This window comes from Lissotriton helveticus, chromosome 3_1 (genome assembly GCF_964261635.1).
Source record: "Lissotriton helveticus chromosome 3_1, aLisHel1.1, whole genome shotgun sequence".
Lineage (NCBI taxonomy): Eukaryota > Metazoa > Chordata > Amphibia > Caudata > Salamandridae > Lissotriton > Lissotriton helveticus.
In genome coordinates this window covers 591,985,379-592,003,462 of record NC_136061.1, presented here as the reverse complement: position 1 = coordinate 592,003,462, position 18,084 = coordinate 591,985,379, and the positions used below count along the sequence as shown (strand labels likewise).

The following is an 18,084-nucleotide window of genomic DNA, read 5'->3' as shown; positions in this document are numbered from 1 at the left end:
CAGTCGAACTCCTTCTCTGCGTCAATGGAAAGGAGGCAGGCTGCCTTATGCGATCATTGGATGAGATCCGTAAGATGAAGGAAACTTTTTTGTGTTGTCTCCTTATTGGCGCACCAGTACGAAGCCGGATTGATCGGGGTCGATCAGGCCCGGCATGATGGGTTTTGGTCATGCAGCTGAGATACCTGCAAAGAGTTTGGCGTCAGTGTTGAGAAGGGCATACACAACCTGCAGTCCTTAGGGTATTTCAGTGGCTTAAGAATCACTGACATGAACGCCTCCAGCATCGAGTTGGTCAGGGAACCAGAGTCAAACAAAGAATTAAATAGCTGGGTCAGCAGAGGGGTAAAGCCCTTGACAAAAGCTTTTATAAAATATGGAGGAAAAACCGTCCGTCCCTGGTGCCTTCGAATGTTTGAGGTAGGCAGTAGCTACGGCCACCCCCTCTACTCGAATAGTTCGGTCCAACTGGGACTCGAGCTCTGGAGGGATACATATCAAGGGGGCCCCCTGGAGAAAGGTCTCAATGTCCCCGTCAGGGCCATCTAACCCGGCATATAAGGTGCTATTGAAATCCTTAAAAGCCTTCGCTACTTCGGGGTCTGTGTGGACCTCCACCCCACGAAGGTTTCGAACAGAGCCCACAGAGCCGGAGAGAGCTTTGCCACACAATCTGTGCGTCAACATGAGTCCGCAGCGATCATTGCTTAAGTACAATTTATGTTTGAGTCACAATGGGGCATATTCCGCCTGGTCAAGATCAAGGTGCTTTAGCAGAAGCCTCTTTCTCTCCAGCTCCTGCCAGACTCTTGGGGCCTCCGTGTGTTTGTGGATCAACTTAAACTCAGACACCGCCTGCTCAATCTGTTGGCGCTTTTCCAGACGCAGCCAGGTCTCAGCCTCTGCGATAGCGATCAGTTCACCCCAAAGGATGAGTTTTAGTGCCTCTTATACCGAAGGGAGGCGGGTCCCTTCGAGGTCATCATTGCAGAGATAGTGCTGTAGCGTAGTGCATATTGCCGCAACCATGGAAGGGGAATGAAGCATGGCACCTCGCAGTCGCCAGAGTGAGGAATGGGCTGGGCAATGTTCAGCTGCAGAGTTATCTCAATCAGGGCATGGTCTGACAGAGATCGGGGTTCTATGCTCACCTCGCTGACACAGCCTTTGAGGGCCGGCAACGTGAGAAAGTGATCAACACGGGGATATGACTTGTGGTGCGCAGAGTAAAAGGTGTGATACTTCGAGGAAGGGTGGAGAAGCCTACGGCAGTGAGCTGAAAAGGCCCCTGTTTGAGAGTAGCGTTAGCTAGAACGATCCAGCTCGGGGTCCATCACTAGGTTGAGGTCTCCCCCAATCAAAAGGGCCACATCAGGGGGAATGAGGATAGTCGCCAGTGCGTTGAGAATAAAGGGTTCCTGTCACTCATTAGGTGCGTATATATTAACCAGGGTGAAAGTAAAGGCGCCCCACTGTAGTCCAATGACTAGCACCCTTCCTTTTACTTCCATTATTATAGATATTAGCTTACGATGGAACTTCTGGGCAAGAAGAATAGCTATCCCATTCTTCTTCGCATGTGTGGAGGACCAATTCTGCCAGGAGAACCAGTGCAATTGCATAAGGGGGTATCCTTAGTGAGTAAGAGGGTCTCCTATATTAGGCTTATATATGCGCCAGACTGCTACAGGAGAGACAGCACCACTGCGGGCTTCACTGGGATATTTAAACCCCACACATTAAGACTGACAATGCGCATGTTATGGGTCATGGGATGGGAACCTGTGTAATGCAATCGCACTCTCCCCCCAAGAGGCCTATAGGCAGGGCAACAGGCGCAAGACCGGGAGCCGTATTAGGACGTAGTTGCCGGAGCTTAAGTAATGTTGGCAGTGCAGAGGAGTGAGAAGAACAGAAGATAGGAAAGACCCCCAGGAAAATACAAATTGATAACAGAAAAAGATGAGATGACCAATTTCGTCAATGTAGTATAACTGTTGTGGAGCGCCTTCCAGACGCGGTCTTCATAAATGCCAGGGCAGATGCCCTGAATATGTGCAGTCCCAGGTGTAGTTGGGTATCAGGGGAGGCAGTCTTGCAGCACGTCAGTCTCCCGATAGCCGCTGCTTTGCCCTCCTTTACCCTGCAACTGTGAGCAGTTGTAGGTGCTACCCTCCTTCTTCAAGTCCCATCCGAGAGAGTGGATTCCCCTGAAAGAGTCTGAAGTAATAATTGCTGTTTGCTCATAGTGTCTGGGTTGGCTTTGCTCTGATGGGGGCTCCCTTGACATGTCGGCTCCCTGACCTATTCAGCTATCTGTGGTCCGGGAAAGGGTCTGCCTCTGCGTCTCCAGGGGATCATCAATATTAAGAATGGAGAAGGCTTCTCTGAGGGATCTCAGTTGGTGTGATCCGGGAGAGGTCCTGGTATAGAACTGGGGAGTGGCCTCGGAATTGGAGTGGGTGCGAATCTTGGGCTCTCTTTAGAATGCCCTCTTTTGATTGAAAATCATGGATGCATATCAAGATGTCGCAGGCGTGTTCTTTTCGGGTCTGGGGAGCCCCACCCGGTGCACGTGATCATGCTGTAGTTTTGTCTCCCCTGAGCTGCCCAGAATGAGCTGAAAGAGGTCCACGAGGTAGTCCCGGAGATTTATTCCCTCACCTTGTGTCTGTACTCCTCGGATGCGTATGTTGTTCCTGCGGGAACGATTTTCTAAATCATCATTGTGGTCCTGCCGTTCCACATGTTGTTCCTTAGGACGCAGGACCTCTTGCTGCAGCCACTCTATCTCTTCCTCTCGGCCCGTTTCTCGGTCCTCCATAGCAGCCACTCTACCTCCCACCTCCTCCAGGTTGGGACAAACCTCACGAAGGTCCGCGGCAAGCTTTGTCTTCATGCAGGTCTCCTCTCAGAGATACAAAAAGAGATTCCAGGAAGGATTTGGTGATAGGGCCCTCTCCATTGACGGAGTCCAACCTGTGCTCTCCAGCGTTCCCAGACAGCTTATTGTCCGGGGCTGCTCCCCCCAGCTTCCCGTACATGTCCTTAAGGGAGCAATCCTTTTTAGCCTGGTTCACGGACATGACGTGGGGCTTCAAAAGCAGCCGGTCAAGAGGGCTAATTTAATAGAGGGTTCAGGCCTAGTGGCTAATGAGCCAGCGGGAACCTCACACAACACAGGAGCTGGGGCGCGGTCAAAAGCAAGGCACCAGAGTGCTGGTCTCTCCTTTCGAGACCCGCAAGGTTTGCCTCACTACCACAAAAATACAAGCTGGCGCTCCAGGGGTCTGCAGTCCAAGCGAGGTCCAGAAGCCGCTGCGAGGGTCCCCGCCTGTCCTTTAGGGATCCTTCTTTCCAGTTCTCTCCTTAGGGCGGCTGTATATTGGGAGACTGCCGCAGGCGCAACGGGGGTGGGGGGGCAGGGGTCTTTGCCTCCTGCCTAGTCTACCACATTGCCATGGCCCTGATCTCCGCTGACGGTTCGCCTGTATTCCCCCTCACTCTGCAGTCTGTGTCACTCCTGCTACACACTTCTTCTTACCTGGGAACAGGTCGGGCACGGTGCAGTGGGGGAGAGCTGAGTTTTCTCTGAAGCTCAGGGGCTTCCAGGGCCATCGGCCATTGAAGCGCCAATCAGCTATCTCTTCTTCGGAACAGGCTTGTTTGCCCCAATTGTCATTAGATCCCTGCAGCGTGCTGAGCTTCTTCTCTCCTCTCGAAGATGCCAGTAGTGTTGGGCGTTGGGGGTATGGAAGCCCCAGATCATCCCCTCACCCCTTCTGGCCTCCAGGCTCCTCCTTTCGTGACCCGCGGACGGCCGCTTTGGAACAGGACACTCGCCAGACCCCACCGTGTCACCAGATCCCTAGGTGCCAGCCAAGTGCATAGGCCAGGGGAACGACTCATGCCTCGGGCACTCCCCGCTAGTACAGTCCATCATTATCCCACCTCTCCTGGGCACTTGTATAGCCCCAGGGACCTTGGTGGGGGCTTCTTCTCCTTCTTCACACTACTCTACGTGTCAGGTCCGTTGGGAGGGGCGGGGGACCCCCAGCCGCCTGCTCCCCCCGTCCAGGGCCAAAACTCCTCACCTTCTGGTGCACGGTAAGCCAAACAGCTTAAACACTCCACAGGGCGCTCCTAATAAGCGTCTGCTTCTCACGATGGGCTCCTGTATCCTGCCACCCTCCTGGAGCAGCCACAGATAGGGCAAGGCCTCCACTGCTGACCGCTCTGCAAGTTGGCAGCCGCAGACTCCTTTCCCACTCTGCTGGACTCTCTGGAATTCAGGAGACAACGGCCTCCGGCATGGACTCCTCCCATGACCCACACCACCGTCTCAGGCATCTGAACGTCTTCGCCGCTGACCTCCCCATAGGTCGGCGACCATGGGCTCCCACACCTCACACAGTGTGTGCCGTGGCCTCGGGGGCTAGAAGCCACCATTTTAGTCTCAATGCACTCCCACCTGTGTCTACCAAGGTTGGAGGGCAGCGATGCAGTGCTAAGGTGGTGGCGGCACGGAGAGACGGAGAGTCACGTCTCATCCGTTGACCATCTTGGACACGCCCCCCACAAATCCTTTTAATCTGTTACCCAATCCCAAGTCGCCTCTGGCGAGTCAAAGAAGAGGGAGGAATGAGAGCCCATGATGTCTTTGAGTCTGGGTAAAAACATGATTATATATTTAAGATTCATATTCTTACAACATCTGTTTAATGGCTTCAAAGGATTTCCTTTAATTTTTTTACTTATCTGGTGTAGTCAAGATCCAGGTGGACCGGAATGACAAGTTCTTGATTGCCCTGACACCCCTAAGGATTGTGTCCCAATCTCAGTAATGCAAGACCTTGGCATCGTTAGCGAATGTCTTTGGCATCTTACCGGATGGGAAAGAGAAGGGAGAGCAGGGGAGGGTATTTGTCCCTTATGTTGAGGATGTATTGTTTTTGATTTTATTTAATATCAATCTGTAAAACCTCTCATTGACAATTAAAGATTGGGACTGATGTGTAATGTTGGTAGCTTGTTGAATATATTTGTATGCGCATACCAAACAAATCTAGTTTAAAAACAAATTGATTTAAACCTCGCCTAAAATCAACAATACTTGCCATTTATTACCATAAAATTAAATAGAAAGAAAAAGTTAGAAAATTCCATTTACTAATCAAAAGTTCATGATAAAACAATTGCATTTTAAGTCTTAAAATATTGTCAGAAAATTACTAAAATATTTGAACATCTTAAAACAGACTTTGGTTCATAATGGCTAGATCAATTCATTATAGGGATTTAATATTAAAATTAGCAGTTACTGAATTACATCATTGTGTTCTAGAATCATTTAAAACTAAACAGACTTGTACATGTACACATTTTAGATTCTTGCCTGACAGAGATTACAGGTGGAGAAGACCCGAAATTGACCCATCCAGCTCCCTGTCAGCAATTTAAGGTTCAGGCTTCCGATTTAGCAAGAGATTATTAATTGTCTCACATTATGGTCAACACAATAAGGGATACAGTTGAACATGACCAAATATTGTGATGTAGACAGATTCTTAAATATTTTCAATTTCCCACAATGTTCCACATCCTGATTGTAACTCAGTTGAACAACCTGCGTTTAGGAAATATTTGCAGATGCCATGGGGACCATAATTTAAGTTAATAAATATTGCAAGTAAAGACAGTCAAAGGCAAATCTTAGGTTAATAGAAACAAGTTGCTTACTCCTCCGACCTTGTAAGTAAATCCACCCAGAGTAGAATCTCTGGAGCATGAAGAAGCTTATATCCTTAACAAAGAACTTTTGAGAGCGACTCTTGACCACACCAGGTAGGTCGCTCCCCCTCCGCATAGCACCGCCTGTGTGTCCCCTACCTCAGCTGCCCCTGCTGAGGAAGTTCGAGGCCCTAAACCACCTGCAGGCTACCACCTGCGCCTCATCCCTGGTTGCCAGTGGTAGGCCTTAGGTTTGTTTGTCATTCCATTGTATTGCACTCTCTTGGTGTCCTTGACTGCTGTTGTCTGTCTCCCCTTCGTTGCCCCCGTGATTCTGTGCCTTTTTTCTCCTTCTGTCCCCTTCGCTGCCCAAGGATTCTGTGCCTTTTTTCTCCTTCTGGCCCCTTCACTGCCCCTGTGATTCTGTGCCTTTTTTCTCCTTCTGTCCCCCTTGCTGCCCCCGTGTTTCTGTGCCTTTTTTCTACTTCTGTCCCCTTTGCTGCCGCCGTGATTCTGTGCCTTTTTCGCCTTCTGTCCCCTTCGCTGCCCCCATGATTCTGTGCTTTTGTCTCCTTCTGTCCCCTCCGTTGCTCCAGAGATTCTGTGCCCTTGCTTCTGTCCCGCCACTGCGTCCCCCGCGGCCCCACCCCCCTGACTGCCCATTCACTGCCCCGCCTCCCAGCTGCTCCTCCCTCCTACCTACCCATATATGGTGGCTGCTGTGCGTCAGCGCCACTGGCCCGCCTAATGCAAACCCGTCTGCGCCCGTCTGTGCCTGGACCACACCCAGCGCCAGAACCCCTGGCCCCCATGTCGCCACGACGACCGCTGCCGCTATGATGCTAGTACACTACTTTCCCTCAACCCCGGACGGACCCACACCTGATCCTCTCCCTCACTAAGGACCCCCTCACCGCCAGATCCATTCTCCACGAAGGAATGAAGGCCGTCGCAGACTGGCTAAGGATCAGCTGACTGACTGAAGCTGAACACGGACAAGACGGAGGTCCCCATCCTTGGCTGCAATCCTTCAGCCTGGGACGACTCCTGGTGGCCAACGGCACTGGGAGCAGCCCCGACACCCACTGACCACGCACGCAACCTTGGAGTCATCCTCGACTCAACACTCTCCAAGACCAAGCAAGTCAACGCAGTCTCCTTCTCCTGCTTAAACACCCTCTGCATGCTCCGCAAGATCTACAGGTGGATCCTGACAGATACAAGAAGAACAATCACCCAGGCCCTCGTCAGTAGCAGACTCGACAATGGAAATGCCCTCTACGCGGCCAAGCTCATCAAACGACTGCAACGCATTCAAAACGCCTCTGCACGCCTGATCCTTGACGTACCATGCCACAGCCACATCTCCCCTCACCTGAGAAACCTGCACTGGCTCCCCCTCAACAAGAGGATTTCCTTCAAGCTCCTCATCCACGCACACAAGGCACTCCACAATACCGGCCCAGCCTACCTCAACAGACGACTCTTCTTCTACATCCCCAACCGCCAGCTCCGTTCCGCCGACCTCGCCCTCGCCACCGTCCCTCGTATCTGTAGAACAACCACCGGCTGCAGATCCTTCTCCCACCTCGCCGCCAAGACCTGGAACACCCTCCCACTGAGCCAACGACAGACCAAAGACCTGCTGACCTTCAGGAGGCTACTCAAGACCTGGCTGTTCGACCAGTAGCGCACCCCCCCTTTTTTCCCCCTGCGCCTTGAGACCCTCACGGGTAAGTAGGGTGCTCTACAAATTCTTGATTGATTGATTGATTTAGTGTAAGTACTAGATACCTCAAGTTATAACCTAAGTATTTTAAGAGAGATTACTGTGTTTGAGGAATAGACTTTTCAAAGGATCTTCCCTTTATGTATATTTAAGAAGGACCATGGTCAGTCAAAATATCGAATTTTAAATATCGACCTGCATTAATATCGAGTTTTTAATATCGTAGGGACAGAATATCGAAGTCAAGAATATCATTGACCAGAATATTGACCCCAAGGTAAGTAATATATTTTTTTTAATATCGAAATAGGTAATATCAAAGTAAGTAATATCGTAAGCAAAAATATATCGAACTTTTTATTAGTGTTATGTATTTTAATATGTATTTTATATGTATGTTAAACATTTTTTTAATGTATATTCATACATTTTAAAATAAACATTTAGAAATTAATTTTGTTAAAGTTAATTTTGCATTTTAGTATCAGAGCGAGTTGTGGGTTTATAGGGGAATAGGGTGGGAAGTAATTTAATATTAATTAATTAATATGGCTTTTTTAATTGGTATTAATTATTAATTAATTTGTTTCATGGATGTAAAGATACTGTTTCTTGTAATTGATTTATATGAATATGTGCATAGTTTGTTGTATCTTTTTATTATGCTCATCTTTATATGTTTTTTTTTTCTCATTTTTTACTTTGGGAAAAAGGGGGAAGGAGAGAGGGACTCTGTATTTTTTTTTAAACACTTTTTATTTTTTTACATCGTACTCATATAAACAGCACAGTGATGGGCCAAAACAATCAAATTCAGAAACATTCCCCGTTTATACTAGTAATTATTCAGGATCGCCTGTGCAAGTAAGGCTTTCCCTCTGTTCTGCAGACTTCTCAATCTTTCGGTCATGATGCAATTCATGTGTGGGCACTATTCCTATGATTATTCTCAACTAACCCTAATCCCAACTTCAACTATCCCAACTCCGACTCCACCTAGCCCCCATCCTCCCCTCCCTCACCACCCTCCCAGGCATGTCATGCGTGGAATAGGGTGTGTCATGCAGGAGCCAACCACTGCAGCTCTTGAGAGCTAATGTCCTAAGCGTGTAGTGCAATGGGACGGTTATAGTCGCCACGGGGACGGGCATCTCTCCCAATAGCCAATTGCAGTTGTGGGCTGACATGATAAGATGCATTCAAACCTGACTGTCTATTAATCCATGGCTACCACGGGGTCATCTGCCGAGGCATCGTCATCGTTGTCCTCAGGGGTCCTAAGTGCCATAACCAGCCTCACCCAAGCCCTTGCTCTCTCCAATGCCCTCGCTCTGCCCGTTCTATGTGCAATTTGTAACCGAATAGTTCCCTCACATTCAGCCCACTTTTGGAATTCTGTCTTCCACCTAGCTATGCTGGGGCCCTTTTTCGCATTCCAATAGGTGGTGATGGTTCTTTTGGCCAATAGGAAACCCAAATTGATAAATGTACTAGTGAGTTTGTTCTTCAAGGTGTGGGGGAACCAATGCAGGATACAATGTGCCATGGAGGGGTTTAAGTCCCTATCAGAAAGGTCCATCAGTAAAGTTGTCACCTCCTCCCAAAATGTGTCAAGTAATGGGCAGTCCCATAGCATATGTTTAAAATCTGCCTCATCTGCTGCGCATCTTGGGCAGGACGCTGGGTGAGTCGGAAAGTACCCATGCAACCGAGCTGTTGTGAGATATGCTCTGTGGAGGATGTGGAAGTGTACTAACTGAAATCTCGCGTTTTTCGTGCTTTTCCAGGCCCTCTCTACAGTTTCGCTCCATGCTCTATCCGGGATGTCTTTCCTCAAGTCCGTTTCCCATTTGAGCTTCAGGGCTGTCATGGGGGATGAGGATTCTAGCGTCATGCGTCTATAAAGACATGTCACCACCTTTATGGTGCCCGCCGCCATCACCACATATTGACACCCCATAGAAGTAGGTGGCTTTGTGAGGCCCACGTTCCAATGCTTCCTGATGGCTGCCGTGAGGGCGGTATATTGTAAGAAATCGCCTCCTGGCAGGTCATAGCGGTCCCCCAAAGCGTCAAATGGGATCAAGGCTCCCTCCTCACAGAGGTCTCCCATTGTCGCCAGCCCCTGCTGCTCCCAGGCCTCCAGTCTCTGCCAATTACCCCCATGTGTTAGGGCCCTGCACATCTTCAGTGGGATTTCAGGTGCATAAGGGCACTTAATAGCCGCCCTCCGCAGGTACCTATTCCAGCATTTCCATGCCTTAGCAAACTCCAAGGTGAGGGGTGTTGTCCCGAGTGGGAGCCGTAACACTATGCCGGACAGCACCATCAGTGGACCCCATACTTCTCTAGCCCCTTTCTCATCCCTGGTGGCTCTTGCCACCCACTGTGTGAGCCACTGAAATTGGGCTGCTAGATAATATGTTTCGTAGTCCGGAACCGCTAGCCCTCCTTCCGCACGGGGTCTCACGAGCATTCCGAGGGCCACCCTGCGTCTGCCCTTACCCCTTAAAAACGATGTGACCATTGTTCTGAGCTGCTTAAAATAGGTTGCTGGAATCCAGACCGGTAAGGCCCTGAAGAAGAATAGAAGGTGCGGTAAAGTCACCATTTTAAGAAGCGCCACCTTGCCAGCAACTGATAGTGGCAAGGATCCCCAGAATTCCAAATTGGCTTTTTTCCCCCTGATTGCATTTCCAATGTTCCCTTCGAGAATATCCTCTTGTATGTAAGGTCTCTAATGATTTACATAAGAAGTGACATTTTGTGGTTTTTCTTTGTAAGATTTTGAAATCTGTTGTGAAGAGTGTTGTGAAGTAATGACGCTCTGAGGCAGGGTGAGTACAAACGTCTTTATTCTGTCATCCACTCTCCATAACTGACAGGATCACCAACATTCTAGAGTGAACTCTGGAGGAACGTTCCAAGGGAAAGGAGGGAGGAGGGGGAAAGGAATGTTCCAAGGGAAGGAAAAAGGAAGATTACAACACATCTCTCTACGCAGGGAAGGATGTACAATGGAAGCAGGCGGTTGCTGAAATTGCAGAGGGATAAGGTACCCCAAGGAGGGGTACTAAACAATAAAACTAACATACAATTCAGTTGAAGGTAGACAACCAGAGACCAAAGGGCACGGAAACACATAGCTGCCCAGGTGGATGAACATACAACAGGTTACATCTTTGAAGAAGGCTATATGAGAGGTGAATCAGGGAATAATAGATTTGGCAATCGGATCTCTTCCCCTGATGGAAGCAAAAGGGGTTACTCCCGTTATCAAGTCGGAAGAGGTGTGATATGCCCAAATCCCTTCTGTTAACGTCTTATCCACATCCATATTATTGGCAAAAGCTAATTGAGTGAGATTTTTAATCAAGATTACAGATTTACACATGAGGTCATTGTCCCCTTGACATTGCAAAGTGGTTTCTTCATGCTTGATGCCCAGATCGTTTAGGAATGCCATCATTTCAATAGAAGGGAACTTAATACCATTGTTGGTGACTATGCAAGCTGGCACACATTCACATGCGAATGACTCTCTTACAAAATCGATGAGGGTTTTGGTCGAGACCCTTGAAACAAACTTGTATTGAATCCAGTGAGAAGTGTAGTCCATGAGTACAATTAGAAATCTCTTCAGGACTCCTAATTGTTCCGTGGGGCCGAATATTTCTAATGCCAACTTAGTCCATGGTATTTTAGGAACTGCTGTAGGATTTCCTGAAGGAGCATGAGTTTTCTCTCCAGGCCGATCTTTTAACACCCTCAGTTTCAGATACAGATTTTTGGTTCGTAATTGTGTTCACTCCCGTGGGAAGTACACCACAGGCAGTACTATTTACCAGGTGACCTACTCAGGAGAACATTTCAGATTGATTAGTTAAAATACTGCTGGTTTCCTCCTCCCGCTCAGCTAATTGGACCTGGTCTTTGTTATTAGGATCAAGCACAATCCCCAACTCTCTTTGATGAAGCCAACCCAACAGATTGGAACCTTTGCTTACCATGTACACGTTACCCCAGGTGGTTCTCTCTTTAAATTGAATACCCGCCATCATCATTCCCACTAATGGGATGTTCTCTTCAGCATACCCTACAGCTGAAATATCAGGTTCTAAAATGTTGAGACTGAAGGTATCAAACATCTCATTTATGACATCAGTATTAAATAAGGTAACGGGGGCACACGAATCAGCAAACACCTCTATGGGATTATTATTCACAAGGATGGTACATTTCGGATAATCAATGGACCTGTGGTCACAGAATTGTTCTTGAGAACTTGGGGAAGCTTGACAGTCTCTAGCATTTACTTGGAACACATACTTAGGAGCGAAATCACCTTCACTGTGTACTACTTTCACCTGGTAGTTTTCACTGTTGTTACACACTCTACCCAGATGCCCCTTCTTGTTACATTTTACACACGTGACATTACGGGCAGTACAACGCACACCATTAGCAAGGTGATTGCTGCTGCCACAGCTGTAGCATTTCAACCTACCTTTTTCCCTAGCAGGATGGTTATCTTTGACTTCTCCAGTTCTAACCTTGAATACCTCATTATCAATGGAATTGACCTGTGCATCACTGCTATTGCGAACATTGGCAACGTGCTCATTGGGATTCTTCATCTCTTTTAAACACTTAGCAGTGTGTTCCACAGAGACCGCTATATTAACAGCTTCTTTTAAGGTGGTTTTTTTTGCAAGGGCTTTTCCTGGATACGACTATTGTTTGTGCACCTTACAAGTTGGTCCCAGATGAGTGAATCGGTGAGATCACCAAAGTCACATAGTTGTGTCAGGCCTCTAAGAGCAGCTATGTAATTAATGACAGATTCCTGTTTACCTTGAATGCGGCTAAAGAACTTATGTCACTCCAAGACTACATTTACTCTGTCACCTAAATGTGCCTCTAATTTTAATAGGGTGACTTTAAACTCATCTGTATCATCCTCATCCTCTTCTAGTTCTGGTTCAGGTAAGGTGTTATAAATCTTCCTGCCTTGTATGCCTAGATTATGCAACAATATGTGTTGTTTGCGAACTGCTGAATACCTTTTGCTGCCAATGGCAATGAGGTATGAGGCAAATAAGTTTATCCATTCCTTCCAGTGAATATCCGGTTCTCCAATTTCATTGAGGAACGGAGGAGGTTGGCTCATAGCTTGTCCAGCCATAGTGGGGAAGGAAGCTGGCTGGTTAAGCTGCAGCAGAAATTTAAACGCAGGGGCAAAGGTCACACAATGCCACGTTGCAACTGGAAGGTGGGAAGGAGGGAGTAAATATAGGAGTGGGAGTCCAAAAAGGAGAATTAAGTGTGAAGAAAACGTGAATGATTTTTTTTTATGTGAGGCTGCACTATCAGAATTACAACCCAAGGAAGTTTGCAAAGGGCAGAACAGCACCAAAGGGCCTGACAAGCAAGTAACGTATGCCACTGTCACTGAAGAACAAATAAAACTGCCCCACCTGTTGTATCATAGAAAAGTAAAAGTGGTTCTGATACACATCACAGGTTGGATGCGTAATGCTGATTTCACTGAAGTAAATAGCAAACTGCTCCCAGTAGTGTCATACGTAAACATGACTTAGGTAAGAGATACTTCTGTGTGAAAGGTGTGCGTATCAAATAAGAAACGCACATGGTAGGAGCTAAATCACAAAATGACAAGGTAAGTGGTAAACATGGGGAGGATGGAAAAACTAAGGAGCTCTGTAATATATTAAGACAAAAGGAAGTGAAGTAATACGTGTGGAGAGATAAGTCCAAACACTCTTCTTACCACATAGACATGTGCCCCCCAGAATAATAAGGAACTGGAGGGAACCTTATTTAAAACTATCAAAAGCATGGAGAAACAGTTGATATTGTTCCATATGTTAACTTGTACAAACTCATGCAGGTAGCTTCTAAACTGTCCCCTAGATGACAGTCTAAGGCGCTCTGTGTGTGCAACAGCAGGCAGCTGAAAAGGAAGAGTCTTACTTGTGTAACTGGTGGAAGAATCCAAAGGAAAAAATGCAGGATATGCTCACACAGCCGGCCGTAGATGGAGCGCCAGAGTCATTTAATGGAGGAGATAAAACAAGGAAATAGCAGCAAGCTTGATGAACAGGCTCTGTGGCAGTTGGCACGCTGTGAAACTGACGAGGTATTTCACTAAAGACCGGCTGTGAAGAGACTGGTGCCAGCAGGATTTGACAACCCGGCTCTGAGGAGAAGGCTGTGAGGTGGCTAGGGTGCTGTGAAACTGACGACGTATTTCACTGAAGACCGGCTGTGAAGAGACTGGTGCCAGCAGGATTTGACAACCTGGCTCTGAGGAGAAGGCTGTGAGGGGGCTGGGGCGCCAAAATCGTCGTCCTGACAGGAACTGACGAGATCTTGAAGAGCCGGGTCTACGGCCGGCTGAGGGAGGCTACGCTCCACGAGATGTCCCTCTGGGGAGCAGGCAGAATGCTCTCACGAAAACCACTGTGCCACATAGTAGAAAGCAGGCTGGGGTGCCAAAAGGAACTGCAGGCTGTGAGTAGGGCCAGCGGGGCTCAGGAGATCACTCCTCCGTGGATCGGCAAAGGCAGGAGGCGGCCACAACCTAAACGGTGAGGTGACGATGCACCAGAGGTCCGCCACAATGAGTAATTGTACGGAGTACCAGGAAACACAGCAGGCTTAGGAGCCCGAACAGTCCAGATTCCACACTGACCCCACAAAGGCAAGGACTTCTCCAGAACGGCACCCCACAGCAGGTTGAGGAGTCCAATGAATCCTCTCCGGTGAGCTGGCTACGGGGACACAAGAAGGTAACAAGCTGGACAGCCCAGTCAGCAGATCCAATTGTGTGATGCTCAGCAATGCACCCGATCCCAGGAAGGCACAGGAGCAGACCTCGTGAGGAAAACCGAGTGAAGCACGTAACTCCCTGAAACAGCAGACACCTTCCAGAACACACTTCACAGCAAAATGGTCATCTCAAGTGAATGACCCGAACCACAGCATAAGGTGCCGAGTAGGTTGAGGGTCGCTCCACAGGGATCAGCACACAGGCAATGGCAGTAGAAGCAGCAGCCGACGGCAAATTCTACAGGATCGGCACAAGGCAATGACGGAGAAACCCAATGTTGACCAGCGAGGAAAGGAAGCACTTCGGTTGCTGCGGTGAGAAGGAGTCACACTTCAGTTGACCTGTACCACAGCATGAGGTGCCGCGTAGGTTGAGGGTCGCTCCACAGGGGTCAGCACACAGGCAATGGCAGTAGAGGCGGCAGCCGATGGCAAATTCGACAAGTATTGAACTAGAGGCAGCAGGCGCAGGAAACTCGGGTGCTTGGTAGGCTGGCTCTTCTAGAGAACGTTCTAGGAATACCTTCAATGAAACTTCCACCAGGATATGAAGGCAATCCCCAAGGAGACGCTGGAGTCTCCTACCGGAAAGTCACTTCAGAACTGAAGAATATTAAGTAGAAACGCAGGTAGGAGAGAGTAAACAAAGGGGAGATGACAGAGATGGCCCCCTAAACCAATTTGTCGTCAGTGTTGTGAAGTAAAGACGCTCTGAGGCAGGGTGAGTGCAAACGTCTTTATTCTGTCATCCACTCCTCATAACTGACAGAATCACCAACATTCTAGAGTGAACTCTGGAGGAACGTTCCAAGGGGAAAGAGGGAGGAGAGGGGAAAGGAATGTTTCAAGGGGAGGGAAAAGGAAGATTACTCTTTGTTTAAAGAAGGGATAAGTGTGTTGATGTGTGGCTTTTTGGAGTGAGTGGAAGTAGCCATGCCTGTATTTGGACTGCATGGGCTATGCCTAAATATGGTTATGATTTCTATGCCTATATAAGGGTAATGTGAATTGTACCTATATAAGGGCATGAATCAGTAAATTTCGCTCAGATCCTAAAATGCCATACAACAGGAGGAGCATGAAACACATTGACATCAGTAGAATGTGTAATTTAGGTGTGTTCGATGCCTACCATGACAGTTATTGCTAGGCTCCTTTTTGTAAAGGGCTAGTCGCTTATTTATCTTCAATAAACATAGTTTCCAGCATCTCTCAGTATGAGATTCTTCATAACAGGTCCGCCACATTTACATTATGGTTACAACAGAGAAGTTTAAAAGTATCGGGTGGAAAATTAAGTCATTGGATTCATGAAGTTACAAAGTTTAATTTTCATTTTGTTTTAAAGCAATAACATTTATCGGTTACTCTGCTCCACAAAATCGGAATTCTCAGGCTATTTAGTCTCCACGGTTTGACTGGACATGAACTCAGTCTAGGTAACAATACACGTGATATCTTACTACAGTGCTTTAAATCGAGCAGTCTCACCTGCTGGTTTTAGTCCTCTTCACTACAAATGTTCTCGGTTGTTTTTATTAGCATTGTAGTTGGTAAACACTGATTAATAAATGTTCGTTGGGCACATTATTCTGTGCTGCAAGTCCTTCCTTCCATTTACCAAGTAAGCACAGGTCGCCTCTAATAGTCACCTCAGGCTTACAGTTTAAGGGAATTGAAAGAGATTTTCTTTAAACATATGTTTATTGGCATTTTGAATAATATAGTGTGAACATGTATAATAGAGCAAGAGCCATCACATGATGAACATAATAGGTCACATCCAAGTACATTCACTGTCTATCATTTAATCCACTACTGGCTTCAACCAGGTAATCATTTAAAAGAACTTCCAGATGATCATAGACCATTACATGTTAGCAATAAACATATACAGTGATTCCAGCCATGGTAAGCTTTAAATTCTGTGTGATAGGAAATCCAACATCATCCAAACCAAGGTCTGCCAATTTTATACGTTAGAAATCTTATATACTCTAAACAAATGGTGTCAACTGGGAGTTGTGGTTGTACTCACACAAATGTCGTAAACATTGAGAACAGTAGCAACAGAACAGAAAATCCAAAAGGAAAACAATAGGTTGTCCCGGGGGTGTAGTAAAATGAGCCGCAAAGGAAAGCTCTTCAGATTTAAAAAAACATGTATATTGTCCCGCTGGGGGTCAGGTACATGGAGGGGGTGCCACAATTTCAGCTCCCCTTAACCCATCTGCCACCAGTCAACCTATTAGAAAATAGAAAGAGATATCCCTGCATGGCCACTCTACCTATGTCAATTCTGGCTCTCCCCCGCCCCACCCCCAAGCCTCTTTCTCTCAGACCACAGATTCCTATGCCTGGATTTGTTTTACTAGGCATTGTTTATTTACTGCGTACGCAAACATCTTGGCTGTCAGCTACTCTTTTGCTTTGAGGAGCAGTATTCTCAGTTTTGACACTTACACTTCAGAAACGTTACGATAAATATATTGAATACCAAGTAATACTATATTCGTCGCGATTTTCTGCCCAGTAAAATCAAGCCTGGTACCTGCGCTCGATAATTCCAGGTGCGGTAAACCTGTCTGATGTGATTGGCAGAGCGGAGGCACAGGTGGCCAACTGGCAATCTAGGCCTAATATTAAATGTAACCCCAAATAGAAGATTTCATTACTAAACACAGTTCAATATTACACTTACTACTATTAGTTTCCTAGATCAAACGAATAGTTTGTTGTAGTGACTAAAATCTTCAGGAAAATTTTATTGAAAAGATAAAAAAGAAACTCAAAAGAGTTGGGGGTTTGATTGTCAATGGTAATGTTTGGTAAAAAATAATCTTGTATTTTTTTATTTGCCAACACAGAAAGCGTACATTTTGAATCAACTTTCCCTTTGCATCAAGTGTCTTACGACTCCCAGCCAGCATCTACCGTCTCTGATTTTACCATGACACCTAGGTCATCTCACAAACCATCAACTCAGGTCTGTAAAACGCATTTCTTCCAAAGAGAATATGAAATGAAATATTGATTGCCTTGCATTGTGTGAATCTGTTTATTCTTTTTACATGCATATCAAATGTATAATTTATAGGAAAAACCACTATTGAATTACTGTCACAGTCTGTGTTTCATTTCCCTCTTTTTAAATTAAACCCACCTTTCACCAGATCATTGTTCTCCCAAGACTTAAAAGGAACAAGCTAACCTTACAAAGAATATGGCATGTAAGAACAAATCATGATCCTGCATGTTTGAAGCAATTTGCTCTGCATTTCAAGCAGAGCTATCTTATACTTTCCTTCTGTTTATTCCCCTAGAGCAAAGCAATATTTTGTTTTTAACTTTGCTAAATCAATAGTTCAAAACTATGGATGATTTACTTGACAGTCTTTTCAAACTGAAATAAAGTAGGGAATGTTAGAACAATTTGCAGGTGTAAGAATGCAGTGTGCAATAGTCCAACACTAGGCATTATTCCAAAGCTCCTAAACTTGCATGTCTTCAGGAGCAGAAGAGGACTGAGGGGTGTGCAGAGAGGAGTGCCATCTGGCTAGAATTCTTGTGTCTTGGAATAATGCTCTATGTTAAACACCTAAGTAAAGACATGAAGGACTACATGATGCATGGAGTCACAGAACTCACAAGACTTGCAGATGGTGGCATTGTGTTAGCCATCTTCAGTATCTAGAGTAAAAAGTCCAGACACTGGTCGCAATTTGCGAGCAGTACTTTTAAGAGTAGTATAACATTTTACAAACCAACTTATG

At 46.7% G+C, this 18,084-nt stretch overlaps 1 protein-coding gene across 8 annotated transcripts in view; it reads left to right on the top strand.

Annotated features, from left to right (window-relative positions):
* KANSL1L (KAT8 regulatory NSL complex subunit 1 like) overlaps nt 1-18,084 on the top strand; it is a 3,925,143-nt gene that overhangs the window by 2,224,437 nt on the left and 1,682,622 nt on the right. For all 8 annotated transcript variants that reach the window (XM_078680571.1, XM_078680572.1, XM_078680570.1 and 5 more), the window contains one exon: nt 17,179-17,297. In XM_078680571.1, coding sequence (XP_078536697.1) covers nt 17,179-17,297 — 119 coding nt within the window. The remainder of the gene's footprint in view (nt 1-17,178; nt 17,298-18,084) is intronic.